General features: G+C 43.8%; 1 protein-coding gene across 3 annotated transcripts in view; it reads right to left on the reverse strand.

Moving 5' to 3' along the window:
• FRMD4A (FERM domain containing 4A) overlaps window positions 1-19,248 on the reverse strand; it is a 553,835-nt gene that overhangs the window by 117,145 nt on the left and 417,442 nt on the right. For all 3 annotated transcript variants that reach the window (XM_075064299.1, XM_075064302.1, XM_075064306.1), the window contains 2 exons: window positions 14,731-14,823; window positions 780-864 (listed from right to left, as the gene is read on the reverse strand). In XM_075064299.1, coding sequence (XP_074920400.1) covers window positions 780-864; window positions 14,731-14,823 — 178 coding nt within the window. The remainder of the gene's footprint in view (window positions 1-779; window positions 865-14,730; window positions 14,824-19,248) is intronic.

The raw sequence follows: 19,248 nt of genomic DNA on the forward strand, positions 1-19,248 counted from the left end.
CTGAACTCTGTGCAAGATGTACCTGCACAGCTGTGTACGTGATATACCTGCACCACTCAGTTTGTGCTAGGGTTATTTTTTAAGGGCTCTTTTGTTCCCTAGGGACATGGTGCTTGATTCACCTTTCACACTGGTGTAACTCCATTCAAGTTACTTATTATTTTCCACCCTGTAAGGGAGAGGACACTCAATCCTTCAGTTTACGACAGATACTGTAGCAACCTGTATCGAACATGGAGCGAGGAACATAGGTTGCAAGAGGGAAGAGTTTGGAAGAGGCACCAGAAATGGAAGTCAGTCTGTGTGCAAAGGGCTGGAATGCTAGCGGCAATTGCAGTGCCTCTGTAATAGTTCCCTGAATAAAGTGCCAGTTTAGTTTTACAAGCATGGAGTCCTCTTTTGTTATTACCCAGCATGCAGTACACAAAACAGATAAAACAAATGGCAGATCATAGATGAAAGATCACATGTGAGGGTGCTCTGGAAAGGGCTGGCATACGGCATAAGCATGGTGAGACAATCCACAGAAGGCAGAGTAAATAGACCAGGAGACTGTTGGAAAGCTAGTAATGCAAGATCACCCCCATCCAGCCTCTCTTATTCATATGAATTCTCTTATTTCTTTAGAAGTGCTGTAGGCATTTATTTCATTACAACCGGAATCACCGGTAGTGGAAGCAGATTATCTATATTTATGGGCAATAAGTACCCATGTCCAGATGAGTACCCCAGTTTTTCTGAATCCCTCAGTCCCTTCCTTAATTCAAAGGAGTCCTTACCTTGTAAATACAGGACTTTGCATTCAAGAAAAACAACTCGATGGTGGCATTATCCTTTAAATAAGATATGCTTTCAATGTAGAACCTGAAAAGGAGAGGGACAGAGAGATGAGCCACACAGGAAACTTACCATTAGACTTTGATTACATGAAAAATGTGATCAATAAAGACATGAGGACTAAGGAAGTTCCTTTGTTTATAGTGAGGATTGTATGGTTTGGTGAGAGATTTGTATGTCCTTTAAGACCTGATTATTCAGCATAACTGTATGTATAAATCCTGACCGTGCTGAAAGGAAAAGGATTGCCAAGTGTATTATTTTATTTCTGTGTTGGATTTATAGCTATCTATATTTATACCTATCTAAACTTTCTCTGCAGTCTTGGTTGGTTCATCTTTTTCACTCCCTGCCCTAAGACACTGGGAAGCATTGCTGGGTGCTATAAAGAAATGGCTGCATTCTAATCCAGAAGTGGTTGCAGTTTAGTAATGGGTGAAATGATTCCTGCATATACAGAAGAAACTTGTTTGGGCAAATCCTTACCACTAACTCCCCCCAAAATAAATTTGTTAGTCTCTATGGTGCCACAAGTACTCGTGTTCTTTTTGTGGATACAGACTAACATGGCTGCTACTCTGAAACCCCCCAAAAAACACACTCAAACAGATTTTATTTGTAGATACCTGCAAATCCACTGGTATTTGCTTTATATCCACGGATCATGTTTGCGGATCACAGATTGGATGCAGATACAAATTTTGTATCCGTGCAGGGCTCTATTTACTTGCCATAAATGGAATTCTCCTCTCTATTGTTTTGGGGCCTGAATTCTGTACTACTGAAGTCCACAGGAGCTTTTCCATTGGTTTCAATGCGCATAGGATCTAGCCCTTAATAAGTTGTGTGATGCATTAAAACCTAAAGCTATTTTTGTATAATTATACTTGCACCATATGTGCTTCTAACATTACTATAGGGAGAGAAAAAAATATATACCCTGGATTCAAATACTAATTAAAGCACATTCAGTATGTATTCCGTATTGTCACTGAAAGGGAAAAAAATCGAATCATACTTCTGTCCATTCCGGTTCATGCTGATTTTTAAGTCGCAGTACAATGGCAGAAACAGCACCCATCTAAACTACACTACAAACTGCACCAGAGGCAATTACAAGTGGGAAAGTGCCAAGGAAGTGCTGTCTGTATAATCAGGATCTAGCAGAAAAAGAAAGACCCTTTAAAAATACAGGTTTAAATTCAGTGAAGATTTAAGCTGGTCCAACTTCAGTGAAGTCTTAAACCCCGACCCTCCCAGCTGATCAATGCCTCCGAGGAGCCCCACTGAAGTCCAAGAGGCTACACACAAGGATCTGCCCATAGTAAATAGTTAGCAGGATTGGGGGCCTTAATTTGTAAGCTCTTTGCATGTGGTTATACAGCGCCACTCTAAACCAGAGTGGGGCTCTGACCTTGACTAGGATGATGGGTACCACTGCAATATGCACATTCGGAAACAGCAATCAATCCACAATCCTGAGTCTCCTCCGAAGACCCTTCAAAACTGCTTCTCTCTTGCCATATTATACAAACTGTTTTACACATTCAGCTATGTCCTGAAAAGGAACTGTGTAAAACAGGCACCTTCTCATTATGTCTGCTCTCTGCATGCATCTGAAGTCCCAGCTGCTGAAATCAGTGGCAAAATGATTGCTGTTGCTGGTGCCGGAGAGCCAATACCATGGAATGGAGACCTAAATTCTACCCCACGCATCACGGCTAAATGCTGACTGTGTGATCTTTCTTACTGGTGCTGAGGTAAGAAGAGGGAAGGACTTGATTTTCAGATCCCCAGTGGAGTTTGTAGCACTGCCAGAGATCCTTGTTAGCGTGTTAGCTCAAAAAACAAGAACCTCCCGCTCAACGCTAGGGGTCAGTGTTGCATTTTTTGAAGCTGCAAGGATGTGGGCACATACAAACCCCTTTGCTGTGTAAAAGGGAGTCCCTGTATAACTGAGAGCCTGTACAGGATACTTTAGATGCACAAAGAAAACCCAGTTCTCAAGTGACCTGCCTGGTGTAATGTATTCTGGGAAGGCGCCGGAGCAGACGTACCCCTCGATAATACAATACATGTGCACAGGGAAACTGCTGTTTTTATTTAAAAGAAAATAGATCTGTGCAGAGAACTCATGTGCTCACAATACCAGAACTGCATCTCATTCCTTTGAATTCACAGCCGGCACTGGAACAAGTAGGGAGGTAGGGCAAGGCACTTTTTTTTTTTTATGTGCACACTGATTATGAACCCTTCTTCCACCATCCATATTTCCAAATGCACAGAAGGAGAATACACTTCACAATGACCGAATCACTCTGAAGAAGCAGGGGGGAAGACTGACCCTGTGGTTAAAGCACTGAACTAAAACTCTGGTGATCTGGATTCAATTCCTGACTCTGCCACAGGCTTTCTGTACGACCCTGAGCAACTCTTTCGCTCTGTGCTATTTTCCCAGTCTGTAGAATAGGGATTATATTACTTCTTTCCCCCACCCCTTGTCTATCTAGATTGTAATCTCTTCTGGGCAAGGACTTTTACTGTAGCTTCACATATTCATCCATTTTAAATCAGAATGGACCATGCAGATCATCTAGTTGGACTTTCTGCATCACACAGGCCAAGAACATTACCCAGTATGACCCCAATATCAAGCCCATAACTTCTAGCTGACCTTGAGCATAGCTTTTAGAAAGGCATCTCTTTTTGGATAGTGCCTAGCACAATCCGGCCCCCATCTCAGTTGGGGATCTACATGCTACTGCAGTACAATCAATAAATAATACCACATTAGACAGCTAATTCCAGTGGCCAGTAAGTGTTTCAAGGACAGTGTAGTTCCCCACTCTTAGAGCAGGTGGCATGAAATCTCCAAAGAGCCTTTGGGGAGGAGTTTCACTTCATAATCTATATGAAAAAGATCACATGAATTACAATCCTGTTTCTCCCCGTCCCTATTCCCTTGTCACATACTTCACCAAATACATTTTCTAAGCGTTAATTAAATGGACCACTGAATATTGCACCATGTAATGAACACAAAGAGCTTGTCTTGACTGCTATCTTTCAATGGCAGGAAGGTTATAGTGAGTGATGTAATAGATATTGGAGGATTTCTGAATCCACCACATCGGAACCGTTTAAAATTTCAGCAGCACTAAAATCTATTAGCTGAGAGTGCACCTCTGGCTCGGATCAGACCATGCTCATGTTAAACATTAGCAACTCGCACTTAAACAGCAAAGCCTCAGACATGCCATACAGTAATCAATGGCAATTCGTATCTCAACCAGCCAAAACACATTTCTGCTCTAGTGTTTATTACAAGCAACTGCAGAAATCCCAGATCTTCGACAGATGGAAATTGGCATAGCTGCATGGACTTCACTGGAGTTATGCAGAGTTATAAGAGCTGAGGATGGGAGGAAGAGAAGACAGTCAAAGGCGTGAATGGCAATTAGGCGTCTAACTCCCATTAACGTTCAAGAGAAGTTAGGTGCCTTTGAAAATCTGCCCCCTGTTCCATTATCTCATCATTAAAGTGCCTGATTTTGCAAGGGGTTGAGTGCCTCCTGAGAGAGCCCCACCTCCCCAGGCTCCATTGCCTCTGATTATTTAGCTGATCCTTTGTTCAATCTTGTATAAAAACCCAACCCTGAGTGTGTGAGTTTCATACGCGTGCATGGTGCTTGTTTGACAGCCCCGGTGGCTAGAGCTCTATGTCCATGAAGCAAGTACAGCACAGGCAACAAGCTTCCCATCCAACGAACCTCAACACCTGCAGGGGAAACCTCTAGGAATGAGAGGGCAATTCTGCCCCCATGGCTCACCTGATTCAGGGTCTTTTTGCTAAAATAGACACTTGACATCACAGGATCCATGTTGGGTTCGACAATCAATCAGCAAAAGGTTCTATCAGCTCATACTAACAGCTGTCTAGTCACCTACTGTTCATCTGAATGCATTATTTCTAGTGTTTGAGATCGGTGTCTATAACATGATCTGTATCTCTTCACTAGCAGTTTATGTAGCATTGCTGGTCGGTAAAAATGCGTCGCCACGGTATGTGTCCAGGATCTAAATTCAAATATGGAGGAACTTAATGGCATGAGCACACACATTATTTAATATGTGTGTGACTCAGTTTGCCCAAAGGTAGTGTGTGTTTAAGAATAACACTTCCCTACTTCTCCGGGTTGTTGTGAAGCTTAATTCATGCTTATGCACAAAGGTGGTCAAAAAAGGTTTATGGGATGAAACTTGGCATTTTGGACAAAAATGGTATAGATTTTTCCTTTTGTAGTCAACGTTTTTCATTTGCAAGAAAATCTGAAAAGAATTTTTTGGGAAAATGATTGAATAGTTTTCAAACACTTTCAAAAGTACTCTGTCCACTTCGGTGGGGAAAAATAACCCACTTACTTCTTTCCTCCCTTTTTATATTCTTTATTAGGGAGTGAGGGAGAGAGAAATACAGTTGGAGAGCGAGTGCATTCTATTCCTCACTGAAGCAAACAAAAAATTAAGAAAACTGAAAAAAAAAATCTTGTGAAAAGTTTCAAACAAAGTAACATTTTTTTTTCGTTTCTTTCTAACCTATATACTTCCCTTCTTTCCATCATCTCTATTGTGCAGTACATTCAGCTCCTAGGATGGAAGGCACTGGACAAGGGCAAATCACACTCTGCTGGCCTAAAAAATCTATGAACATTTCTATTCTCAGTGGGATGGAGTGCAAAGCTCTCAAAGAAGCAGAGATGCTCAGGTTTATCAATAAAGTAATGGATAAAATTGGATATAATGTCCACTTCCTTCAATGGGGAGAGCTACTCGTTTGCAGAGCTTTGGATCTGGCCTGTAGTTTCCCTGCCAAGTCATTTAAAACCTCAGTGGATAATATATAGAGAACGGGACGATTTGCTCTCTGCAAAAATAAATTATCTGTATGTGCACATCAGATGTAGATGCTGTTACATCTAGCATCTTGCGGTAAATGATTATCTTGGGCTGCTGGGCTGCTTTTACGTTCAAACCCCATGTGTTAATGTTCATGGACGCACACTTTAAGCGTTGACATTTAAAGTACTCGGTGTTCCTTGGGAGGGAAAAATGACCCTGCTGCAGATCTGCTACGTAATCAGACGGAAACAAATATGAAAATCCAAAGCAGCGAGAGCCCCTTCCATCTCCCCTCTCCGGCAGAACCCTCACAACAATTTTAACACTGAATGCCTCCCTCCTTTGAAGGCTGGGAAAGTGGAGTTCCACTCCCTCACATGGTGCTGTTCTCATTCCATCCCAGATACCAGGGATCAAAGCTAATTTGGTACGGAGAGATGGGGCTCAAGAAGAGGGAGCCATATCTGCTTTCATTTCCTCACATGGTGGCTGCGACATTCAGTTCTACTCTGAAGGTGAATGCAATCCTACTATGAGAAATTTGAGCCTAGAAAGCTGGGGCTATTATTTGACAAGAGCTAATGTGTTTTTTCCCCTCCCTATCCTCTTCCTGTATCACATGCTACCAAGCTACTGCACGTTTTCCATATTTACACCATTTTTGGAGCACTGATAAAAATGCATCCAGTGGCTGGGGCAGACCGTGCTGGGAACTGGGAGCCTTGAGTCTCAACTTTGTTACTGATGCGCGGGGTGGTTTGGGAATCTCTCTTAATCTCTCTGTGCCACAGTTTAACCGTCTGTAAAATGGGGAGATTAATAGGGAACTGACTGGCAGGGGCCTACTTCACTGGGGCAGCGTGAGATCTGATTACTTAGGGCCAGACACCTTTTGGAACTGCATGTTGAGGAGGATCTACATAGTCCTGATCCAAAAGCCACTGAAGCCAATGGAACGACGCCCATTGGCTTCAATGAGCCATATCCACATCTTCCCCTCACCCTGTGGAAGTGTGTGTTTGGGGAGGGTGGGGTGGTCAGCCACCTCAGGGGCAGCATTCGCCCCATAGCCTTCCATGGGCCAGGGGAAGGGGTTCTTTGGGCCCAGAAACCACAATGGGAGGGGATGGTCTGGGAGGAAGAAACAGGTGGGCCAAGTACCTGTATGGGGGCACGTGCATTGTTCCTTCCAGCACCCACTGGTGAGAGGAGTGCGTTAGATATAGCCTCAGGCTGCATATTTCCCAATGGAGCCTCCTCCCAGTTGCAGGAACCCCCCTTAAGGGAGCAGGGCTGCGCTGATAGAGATGATGAGAGGTTCTAGATAAATGTACCATTGTAAAAGCTACAGTTCCATGGCTCGGCAAGAAGGGAGGAATTAGGAGGTGTTTCAGGCAGGTGCTCATTCCACTACAATATTTAGGTGTGACATCAAGCAGCCTGTGCATAGGTGCTGACTCTAGTGAGTCCCCCAGCTGTGCTGAGCGTAGACCTGCCAGAATCACCTGATGAAAAATGACTAAGCAGCACGAAGCAGCGAGGTGTGTTCTGGCCAGAGGAGGTTGTCCCTGAAAGGCATCCTGGAGCCCTGACTCTGCACCTAACTCTGGTGCTGGGGAGTCCCAACGTATCTGTGCCTGTGGGTGGAGGGAGCGATTGGCTGAGCAGGTACTGAGGACTAGAAGGCAGGGCTAGTGCAAATGATCACCTTCCCCATCTCCTCTCCAGTGGCCAATTTACAACAGAATCTAAGTGGAAAAGGAGGGTATGAATGGGAATTTTCCATGCTGTATCTTAATCTCCATGGCTCATTGTTTGACTTCCAAGTCAGATAATGTTAGTTCTTCCACCAACAGTGACTTCTCAACCACAGAGGTACCTGAGAGGATGCCCTGTATTTCATAACACCACTGCTTTGCACCTATGGAGCACTTTTCATCTGAAGATCTCAAAGCATTTTAGAAGTTAATCACTTAAACTTCAGAACATCCCTTTGATGTAATTCATGTATCCATTTTACAGATGGGCACACTCACCAGAGATCTTTCAGGTGAAATCCTGGTCCCACTGAAGCCAATGTCAGCTTTGCCATTTATCTCAATGTGGTCAGGGTTTCACCCTTTGAAGCTGGTCTGGTTTAGAGCTCAGAATGTCTGGTTTCTATTCCTGATCATGGGATCAGTGTTTCCAGTGCCATGCACCTCGTGTAACATGCCTTGAATGAAACACTCTCAAATAAGATCTATCCACTTGCTTACATGGGTGGTTCCATTGCATACCCACTTTGTACAGATATAACTGAACACGGGGTAGGGCAGTGGAGGTGGTAACTGTGTGAGTCTCTGTATTAATGTGTTAGCTTAAGTCTTAATTTAGATAAAATAGGTACAAATCTCATACTGACAGCTTGCCCATCTATTGTTTTTGTTTAGTGCTTTTCACTACATTAACTAAGAGCTTCATAAATGCCACACAACCTTGCCAACACTTGAAACTTCAAAAGGTGGCTTATAGGATTGGGTTTTTACATTACTTTTTTTTTGCTGAAAGACTCACTGTAAAGGAAAAAGTGAAAACTACTTATCCCTTTTTCTAAACACAGCTCACTTATATAAATGCATTCCCAGTTTAGCAAAAAAGCAGAAATTACTTTATGGGACTCTAGAATGAAACTGCTTTTAAGATATGTGTTAATGGATGGCTATGCCCAGAACACAGAAATGTGTGTTAAGGAGCAGAGTCTCCGTTAGTTCCTTTGCTCAACCAAAGGTCAGTCCTCACACAAGTAAATCTTCTGGACAGAAGTTTCTCAAGCCTTAAAATAGACACAGAGGAGTGGAGCTTTCTCACGGGCCATTTATTACACCTTCCCCTTGGTGACTAAAACGTGGGGCCATCCTGGGAAGGCAGTGATAAATTGCAGGGTCTTTTTGCTTTCAGCAAGATGCAAACAAAGTCTGAGTTACTGTATTTATACACTGTGGCTAGACAAGCTGTGTATTCACTCGTGTGAGCGCCAGACAGGCCTGGTGCACACTGTACAAAGAACCCTGGTTACATGCAGCTGTGGAAAATCTGGATTATGGCACAGTTTAGCCAGCCTTGTGGAAGAGGCAGGTCCAATCATGGGGAACGTGGGTTGGCAGCTAGGTTGGACCTGCTCATGAATAGAGGATTAACAAAGTTTTATTGTTAGTGTTATTTATATTATAGCATCATAGCTGTGCATGGTATTGTACAGACATAACGAGACATGGGGGTAGAGTCTATTCCCCCCCCGCCATGCCCCACCGACCTGAGCAGAAACTGGCTACAGGTCTGGTGCTGTGGATTCCCCATAGGCACAGAGCTGATTAAACTGGCTCCAACACCTTCCTGCTCACAGCTCCAGGTGCAGATAGGATGTTGGGGTGTGTTGGGGCAGAGAGAGGGTCACCCCACAGCTCCCAGCACAGGGAAGGGGAATGCTTCCTATGCCTAGTCTGCTGCTTAGTCCCTTAGGGACCTTGCCAGCTGGTGTCAAACATTCCCTTTGTCCTGTCTATTTAGACTAAGCAATCTGGGGCAGAGACTGGCTCTTCCTTTGTGTATGGCCAGAGCCTAGCACAAGAGGGCCTCTGGGTTCTACTGCAATAGGTACAACGGCAGGTGAAGCGTATGTGTGCGTTTCCATTAAAATACAATGGGAAAGCGCTGCTCCCTATATTGTGAAACTGACTTATTTTGATTGCCCCATTTTAACCAATATCTCATATTAGCCCTTTGGTCCCGATCTCTGTGAATGCTGCTTCTGTCTGACCTCAGTGGGCGTAAGAGAGAGAGACAGGTCCTGAGGGGAGAAGGAACATCTGGCAGTGCAATGGAATGAGGCATTGCACTATAAACCATCCATGCTCACCTAAACATTAGTTTCCGACTTTCCTTTCTCCAGCTTTACAGCCTGGCCCAGAAATGAATTTGGTGGCTATCATCATTAATCCCCCTCCCCTCACCCAAAAAAGGGAAAATCTCTGAATGTTACATTCAGTTCTTTCCCGTGGCAAACACCTTAGATGGACAAACGGAACCCGTTACATGTGAGATGAATAAATTGCTCTGGTTAATTTAGTGTGGTTATATTCACTTCTCTATATTCACAACACAGCAGGCTGCCATCAGCACCACTCCCAATCTAATTTCTCAAAGACAAGAGAAAGCCAGCAGACGTGAATAACACACATAACAATGATGCGTTGTGATCGCTGCGTAAGTGACTCAAGCAAGGTTGAGGACTCAGACCCCAAGGGAACAATGTCCCATATTTATCCTCTAGCCGGCACTGGGAGTGATTGGGCATTTCGGCAACAAGAGGAAAGGTCTATCTAGCCCTACGGACATTGCATTCATTAGCAGTTCGTTCTCACCCTTCTGCAGTGACAGCCATGCCCTGATGGTTTTGATTTTTTTGATATCAGCCCTTTTCTAATGGTGGAATATTGTTTTTAACACTGGACTTGGCAAGATTGAAAAACTAAAGCAGCCTAAGGCCTTGTCAGCTCTGGATATTTACCCTGATGCCAGACATTCAGGGCCAGCCAGCCATGCAAGCCCTCAGTGTTGACTGGCAAAGCCACTATTAGTACTGGTGGAGCTAACCTGTGCTTGAAACCAGCATATGCGGCATCTAATAGTGGTCTGTCCTGTGTACACTAGGGGTCACCCTGAGGCAGCTACACTGAGCCACCAATGGCTGGACTCAGGGCAAATCTCCAGTGTGGACAGAGTACAAGGGAAAGCTAAATTACAGACAGCAACACATGTGAACCCTGTGCTATGGATTTCATTGAGGCATTTTACCGTACACTCAAAGCCATTTTGTTCTACAGTAGCCCTAGTTACCCAGGAGTGCAACTCTCCCTTGCTATGTCCAGGGTTTCTTAACTCCCTTCTCATGCTGAGTTAACCCAGCTGGTAACAATCAACCTTCACTGCAGGCTTCATTTGAAATGGACATTCCTTTGGGGGACCACAGCTTTGCCATAGATACAAGCTATTGGCTTTGATGCGGCTGGAGTGTTACTGATTCCTTCGCAGCACCCCAGGTCCTCCTGCAGCAGCAGCACATGCCATAGGATGAAGATTCTGATTTAGCATAGCTACTTCTGCAGAGAATGATTAATGGCTGCAGCGTAACGAGCAGAGGTACCCCTGGGATGGGTATCCTCACCAAAGGGACATTGCACTGGAGAAAGGAATGAGTTCTACTGACTGTTTCTTCATGTCAATTAATAAAACTGAAACGAATCTCCAAAAGATAAACCATTCACACACTATCTATTCCCTGCTCACATATTCCCTGACTAAGAATTACTAACCTCCCATGACATCCAGATCATTGTTTCCAGCTGGGGATTGCAAATCACTTTCAAATGGTCCACTTATCTGGGTCCTGGTCCTCTCTCACCCAGAATACGGTGACCTACTTATCTCCGGGGACCCCATCTCTGAATTCTTCCTCCTGCATCTCCAAGCGAGACCACAGTGCTGCTACATCTTCCTTTCCCTCTGCATAGATCACATCACCCCCTACACTCTTTGAATTCTCCATTCACTCACTGTGTCTTGCCTCTTAATGCCCTCACCTATCTGACGTTGCGGTCTCTCTTTCCTAAACTTAGCTTCACGGCTTCTGACATGCTGCTCTCTCTGTGTGGTATAGTTTCTCTGTCCTCATCTGCCAACCTCTGGCTCTTAAATACCTCCCTAAAATCTCTCTCTGCAACCAATTCCTCCTGCCTCTTACGCCTTATCAATCCTCTCCACACACTCTCTGTCCTGGATCTTTGTCCTACATCTCATTTTTTTCTGCCTTATTTGCATTGTAAGACTCTTTGGGACCGGGAAAAGGTTTTACCTGTTTGTAAAACACCATGTGGGCTTGTGATGCTCTATACATGCATATTAACACACAGCAGCATAACATAATATTGCACAGAGATAGCGGGGGGCAGTTCGCATCTGACCAACCAGTCCTGCCCTCTCAGTGCACCGCCCATTTGAAACCTTACTGAGAAGTACTGTACAAAAACCTAAGAGACAGAGGGACACTGACTTCAGTGGGAGTCGCCTAAGTGGGTCTGAGGACAAAATTGGGCCCTTGGGAACAAATACAACCATGACTAACCCACTGATTTCCATAGGGAGGCACATCAGAGCAGATTCTTGTAATGTAATGGGAAAGTACAAGGACACAAGGCAGGTCTTAGGAGAAATACTGTGCTGCATAGTGAGGGTCAGGGGCTGTAGCATTATTCCAGAGAGTTCAGATTAATTAAAAGGTAGAGAAATTCTCCTTGACAAAGACGTTACTGTTTTTCATACTCTCACTCTGCAGGGTCTCTTTTCCTCTCCGCCCAAAACTTCTTTTTTAAATCTAAATTTGGAGCAATTTAGACAGTGAAGTGTCTCAGGTTGGCACTTGACCCATCAGAACTGCTGCAGGCATTTTAAAGATAACAAAAATGAGGATTTTCACATGAAATACAGGAGTTCTACCTTAGTTTCCCCTTCCCTCAAATTACTATTTTACCGTTCTTTATCCAGGTCTTCACTGGTTTCACATCCCGGGCAAATGACACATTAAAAATATTAGAGGACTAAACACATGCTCCTTAAATACTGGTAAACAGAATTCTCTGTAATGCAGATCTGGTGCACTGAATTAGTCACACTGATATCCTGGATTAGGGTCCCCGTGTTAAGCCAGGCTCTGTCCATTGTAAGTATACAGCAGCGATAATACAAGAGACATATTTGCAAGTACATTCAAGCTTCTACAAAGACGGTGTCACTAACACCACAGTAGATAATGTGCCATATAGATTAAGGAGTAACAAAGCTGCAGATACCTAGGGGAAACTTCGTGGTTGTCTCTGTATGGCATCCCATGACCAACTGGGACTTGGGAGTGTCAGAGGGGATAGAACACAGATCCTAACCACTTGATTAAGGAAGGATCTCCTTTAGCTACTAGCAGTAAAGGGCCAGGTAAACCAACGTACATTTATTAGACGGGGAAGGAAAATTAAAGTCCCCAGCTACAAGACTCTTCCAACTCCTTTCTTTAGGGCTCAAAACCAGAACAAACCAACTCAAAAGTACTGGGTAACCAATGCCTGGGGCCTTTCCAGCTTCCACCAGCTGGCAGTGGAGAGCACAAACCTTTCTGTCTATTGCCTCCTTTGCAGCAGCCACCCCTTTCTTTCAGCTGGGATCAGCCATGGGATAGGCAGGAATGCAATAACCCTTTGCCTGCTAGAGAGCCTTTACACCTTACAATAGACCTCTGATGCACAAATGGGCTGCAGCTAGACAGTAAAATGAAGCTAAGTAAAACCCATTGCTGTCTCTTGAGTCTGCTGGTATCCCACTACATTTCATGTTATAGCTCAATGTACTCATTATTACCACAGGGGATAGTGGAGCCCACTGCTCAGTGTACATCTCTGACCTCTGAACACTGACTTTTCACCAGTGGTTACAGAAATACCTGAGGTCCTTCATTTAATGCTGACCTACTGTACTGATTCACAAGTCTAAGGATATTTCTTTCCTCACCTACAGTGAAATGGTCTCTTGGTTACAATACACTGCCCTTCGACATCAGATGAGGGTTTTCACAAGATCTATAGGGTAACATTTGTTGTTTTTAACATAAGAACGGCCATAGTGGGTTAGACCAAAGGTCCATCTAACCCAGTATCCTGTCTTCTGACAGTGGCCAATGCCAGGTGTTCCAAAGGGAATGAGGAGAACAAGCAACCACCAAGTGATCCATCTCCTGCCACCCAATCACAGCCTCTGGCAAACAGAGGCTGGGGACACCATCCCTGCCCATCTGGGCTAATAGCCATTGATGGCCCTATCCTCCATGAATTTATCTAGTTGTTTTTTGAACTAACCTTTACAACAAAATTAATACTACAGTAGGTCCATGTGTTTATTATTATTTATTTGTAGCAATGGGCCCAATACACTCTGGGTCCAAAATCCTGAAGTTCTTATTCAGTGTTTGCTGAGGCAAAATTCCCGATTTCTTCAGTGGGATTTTTGCCAAGTAAGAACTTCTGAATTTGGGCCTACAGTAATACTCTTGAAAGTTGTAGTATTGGACCATTATTACCAACTATCACTATATATCTTAGATTTTCTACAGGAATTCATTTGTGTAGCACCTTTATAGAAACAGCCCAACTGGTTGATTTAGTTCTAAACAGAGGTGGCTCTGCACATAGCTGGGGTTTATGGATCCCAGCCCATCTCTAGTTCTAAACAGCCAAAGCTGCCACACGTGAAGTAACCTACAAACATAAAAGCCACCAGAACTTCTCTTGAACCACTGGCAGTCATAGCCTTAATTGGACCTAGCACAGTTCTAACATTGAACCTGCCACTTCAGATATCAAAGATATAGAACAAAGTCTGCCTTCTCTCCTCTTTCCCTGTAATCAAAGTTTCATGAATGGCAGTGAGTGCATTGAAAAGACAATTTAGGGGTTAAGTTGCCCCACACTGGCAGGTAAATTGGTGCAAGTGCTCCTGGTGAGGACGCGCACCTCTGACACAAGGAGTGTAGAGTGGACGTATAAAACCTATTTAATTACTGCAGGGGCTGTATGGTGGCGTAACTTAGGTTGACTTAATTTTGTAGTGTAGACTAACTTGCCCTTAACATACAAAAGATATAAGGCCTGATTTCCCCTCACACTGGATTTCCCTCTGTGTAACTCCACTGACTACAAGGGGGTTACTCCTAATTGACACTGGTGTGAACAAAAGAAGAATGACATCCAGATCAAAAAGTGCCTCAGTAAACTATTACTGTTATTTTTACATACATCTTTGTGGAGCCTTATGAAAAGCAAAACAAGAACAGAAAGACTCACTTTGTTGACCTCTAGGAAATGTGTCATTTTAATTGTGTGTCATGGGGCCTGCTGGCAATCACACACTTACCTGACACAGAAGTACAAAACAACTGGTCCTGACTTTTTGGGGAAGTCATGTTCTAGCACTCTACGGTCCAGCTGAAGCCAGTTTAAATGTCCCCTGACAAGAGAAGAAAAGAGGTACTTAGTTAGTTACATTAGCAAGAAGAGACTGCTTATTACTCACTGTAATAAGGGCTGAGGTGTTAAAACACATACACACACACAAACTGTAATGCATGCTGCTATTTGCCTTAGGCTATATTGTACAATATTTGAGGAACCCACATGAAATGTTCAGAGAAAAGAGGTGATATCATCTTGGCAACATTTCAGTCTAAATATTTAACACATAAAGTTAATCTGTCAGGGTGAAAGCTGGTAGCACGGAACAAGAGCACAAGTGACCCAAAAGATAAGAACTTCACCTTTTATTACAGTGCCCCTGGTGTGGCGCCATAATTAAAAGCCTGTCAGGATTTCCATTAAAAATCCTTACTGCTAGGAGCCTGCACAATGCCAGTAATATTTCACTCACGGCTAAACCCAGCCTTACAAAGTCTCAGACATTTTATTTGCCACCCCGTTCGCTTGGAATAGCCTCTCAATAACGCCTGCCAAGCTCTTCTTTTTCCTCCTTCAAAGAGCTCCTGAAAAACACAGCTGTTCTATGGAGCATCCTAGCTCCAATTACCACATGCTGCTTGCTTTTGTACGGATGGTACCTGCCTCTATTGTTTTCTCCTCTAATTTATCCATTTGTGCCTTTATGTAATGAGCTTTCCTGGGCTGGAGTACTGTTCTTTATCACGTTCTACACATTGTGAAGTGCCATGTAAAAGTACAGTGTTATAGAAAAATTGTTATTTATAGGACAGTGCCACCCAAATGAGAGCAAGGCCTCACCGAGCTAGGCACTGCACAAACACAAGACGAAATGCTGGCCCCAATGAAATCAATGATTTCAACTGCAGGAATCTTGCTATTGATTTCAGTGGGGCTAGGATTTCACTTGTGGTGAGAAAGCGTCCCTGCCCTGAAGAACTTACAATCTAAAGAGAGATGCAGTGGCTTGTCCAAGATCACACACCAAGTCATCAACAGAACTAGGAACAGAGCCCAGGTCTCCTGAATCCCAGGCCACTGCTCAGGCCACTGAACCACAGTGTCTCTCAGTACTAATTATTCTTCACAATACTATTTGAATTTTACAGATCGGAGCAGCAGACACAGAGGGCCAGATTTATAAAAGTATTTAGGCACCCAAAGATACAGATCAGCACCCAGTTGGATTTACAAAGCACCTAAGGAGGTTAGGCACTTAACTCCTAGTGAAGTCCACTGCATTAACCTTCCTCGGCATGAAATATAGAAAATCACTGCTGTAGACTATAGCAATGAAAGAGGAGCCATGGAGGTCATTTGGGTCAATGATTTCACCTCTTCAAAGTCCAGAAATGGGTAGTTACGATCCATGAGGAATTAAAGCAATACAGTCTTTTTGTGCCAATTTCCCTGGAGTTCTACCATTGTTCTCTCTGCCTGTCTCAACTAGGGACAGTCTCTGAATTCTGTGAGGTTCACCTTTCTGAACTTTCCCTCTCAGACCTGCAAACCCAGTTCAAGTTCCCAAAGTTTTCTCTGCCTGTGATTTCAGCCTGTGTTTTTTTTCAAAGTTTGTTCAATTTTTAAATAATGTTTCCCCTCCCCAGCGAATGGAAGCTTGTGCGGGGTGTTAGGAATTGAAACACCTACCCAGCCCCTGACTAGCATGAGTGCCTTATACACAGTGTAAACACTATGGCTGAGATTTTCAAAAGTGACTAGTAATTTTGTGGGCCCAGCTCAAGAGCCCTTAAAGAGGCCTGATTTTCAGAGGGCAGGAGTCAGCACTTTCTGAAAAATCAGGTCCCTTTAAGGTGTCTCAAGTTAGGCACGCAAAGCCTGAGGCACCCAAAATCATGAGTCACTTCTGAACACCTTGGACTATATTTATTTTTTTTATGCATATTTCCCCCCTCCTCCCAATTCTCTGTTCCTTTTATCTACGGTATCCCTTAAGTGGAACATGAACCCAGTGATGCTAAAACTTAGACTGGAATTCAGAAGCCACATTATATGAGGAGGTTGAAATTAGACAAGCGTATATATTACTACTTAGACAACTGTTAACAAGCAAGCGTTCAGCAAACCAGGGACCATGTACAAAACACTGTTGTGGTTTGAGCATTGACCTGCTAAACCAGGGTTATGAGTTCAGTCCTTAAAGGGACCACTTGGGATATGGGACAAAAATCTGTCTGGGGACTGGTCCTGCTTTGAGCGAGGGGTTGGACTAGATGACCTCCTGAGGTCCCTTCCAACCCTGATATTCTGTGATTCAAGAGCAACCCTAAGGCTACCATTCTGTCCACAGCCTCTCCTGTTGCCTCTGTGTTACTAAGTTGGTTGCAGGGTTGGCATTACACACCAGGACCCAATCTCCCATTGAAGTCAATGTGCTGATGAAGGATTTGCTGTGCAAGTCCTATGGGTTTATTCAAGGGGAAGATCCAAGTTTGTCTTACATGTGCAATGATCCCCAACCACAGTGGAAAGTCCTGAGGGCAGAGAACAGCCATTCACTTTAGGTGATTGCTTCTTTTGGAAAGAATCATTCTGTCTGCATTTTAACTTAAGGAACTGGGTTAATCAGTGCAAAAGAATATACATATTTAATATTTCCTGTGCATTGCTGCCGATATTGCATGAGTAGCAAAGAGGTGGCAAGAAGAAGAGGTAAAGTTCCCCCGAAGGCAGGAGAACCAGCCACAAAGCTAGTGCACTGAGCAATTTTTAACATGCTCATCTCCATTGTACCCGACTGCAAAGAAAACTCTGTTGCTCCTTTCACAGGGGAAATGATATCCACAGTTACCACTTAAAAATGTTTTGCAAGGACTGCCCCGTAGCAGGTGTCAGAATCTGCTACTTGCTACCTAGGGGCCAGATTCTGATAATATGCCGCACAGCCCTTTACTGCACAAGCCGTCTCGTTGTTGTACTCACGGAGAAAGATGCTATTCGACATGAGGGCAGCAGAATCTGGCCTAGATATCTAGTAGTCTTGATGTTTTTTAGGTACCCACTAGGCAGCTTGCACAAAGAACCCCTTGATATGCTCCAGCATGGAGACAATACAATTTATTAAGAAGCACATGCCAGCTTTTGTCTTTATTATCTGCATTGGTTTTTGCACTTAAGAATTTACATCAGTGGAATCACCAGTAATAGTCCAAACTGCACAGGCTCTCCCCTGCCACAGAGGGGCTTGTATATTACTACTTAGTTCATCCCTTCAGTGAAACCTAGATCATTTTTTGTTGTTGTCTATGGAGGCACTGGAGTTAAATTGTTGATCCAATAACAAATAGAGGTGCTGGAGTTAAATTGCTGTGTCAATAACAAATATGTAATTGCATTTAGCAAACAGAAATGGAGCACATTTATTTTATGGACTGAGTATAGATTTTGGCGTGTGGGCTGGGCACTTCCAATTGCATGGAGTAGTTTCCATTTTCTCCCACCAGGGTTTTCCATGGAAAGCAGCATGTCAATGAACACTTTGCCTCAAGGTGGGGTCACAGTTATACAGATGTACTGGCTAGTGTCCAGTTTTACAGCAAGCGGATCTACATTTATTAGTGTGCAAAAAGCACTTTGACATCTGTGGATCACTAGCCTGACCCACCTACCTTCCAAGTCAAACTTCCATTCATTCCAGCAGGGCAGGATTAAGTCCTGATTGCACTATAGAAATCCTACAGATTATTATTATTACAATTGGAATCAACTACTACAGCAGAACCCTATTAAAATTAAGCCCACGATTTCCCAGAGTTAGGGCTATAGCCTTGTCTTTGATGGAAAACTCATGGAAGGGGCACGGAGGGTCCAGGCAACTGCTCGGGATACACAGTGCAGAGTCAGCACAACAGTACAGTCCGTAACATAGAAACTGCCGTAATGGCTCAGACTAGTAGGCCATTTCAGAGAGGCTGCATGGTTCATTGGCTGGGCCGCTGAACTAGGCATCAAGAGACTTAGGCCCTCTTCCAGGCTTGGCTGCTGATTCACTGTGTAACCTTCATCAAGTCGCTTTATCTCTCTGTGCCTGCGTTTCCTCTCCCATCTTTGATCTGTCTTGTCTAATTAGATTTCAAGCTCTTTGAGGCAGGGACAATTTGCACTATGTCTTTGTACAGTGCCTGGCACAGTCTCTAGCACTACTGAAATACAAATAGTAATCCTAGCCCTGATAGTGGTCGATACCAGATACTTCAGAGGAAATTTCTTCTTCATCCAGGCCAGTTGTTCTCAACCTATTTATCACTGTGGGCCATATATGTAGCCCACAATGTGTTATGTGGGCTGCTGGTTGAGAACCACAGTACCCCCTGCTAAAACCCCCCACAATCCCCTATGCCCAGTGCCTAGGGTGACCAGATGTCCCAATTTTATAGGGACAGTCCCGATTTTTGGGTCTTTTTCTTACATAGGCTCCTAT

This window comes from Chelonoidis abingdonii, chromosome 1 (assembly GCF_003597395.2).
Source record: "Chelonoidis abingdonii isolate Lonesome George chromosome 1, CheloAbing_2.0, whole genome shotgun sequence".
In the NCBI taxonomy this organism is placed as follows: domain Eukaryota; kingdom Metazoa; phylum Chordata; order Testudines; family Testudinidae; genus Chelonoidis; species Chelonoidis abingdonii.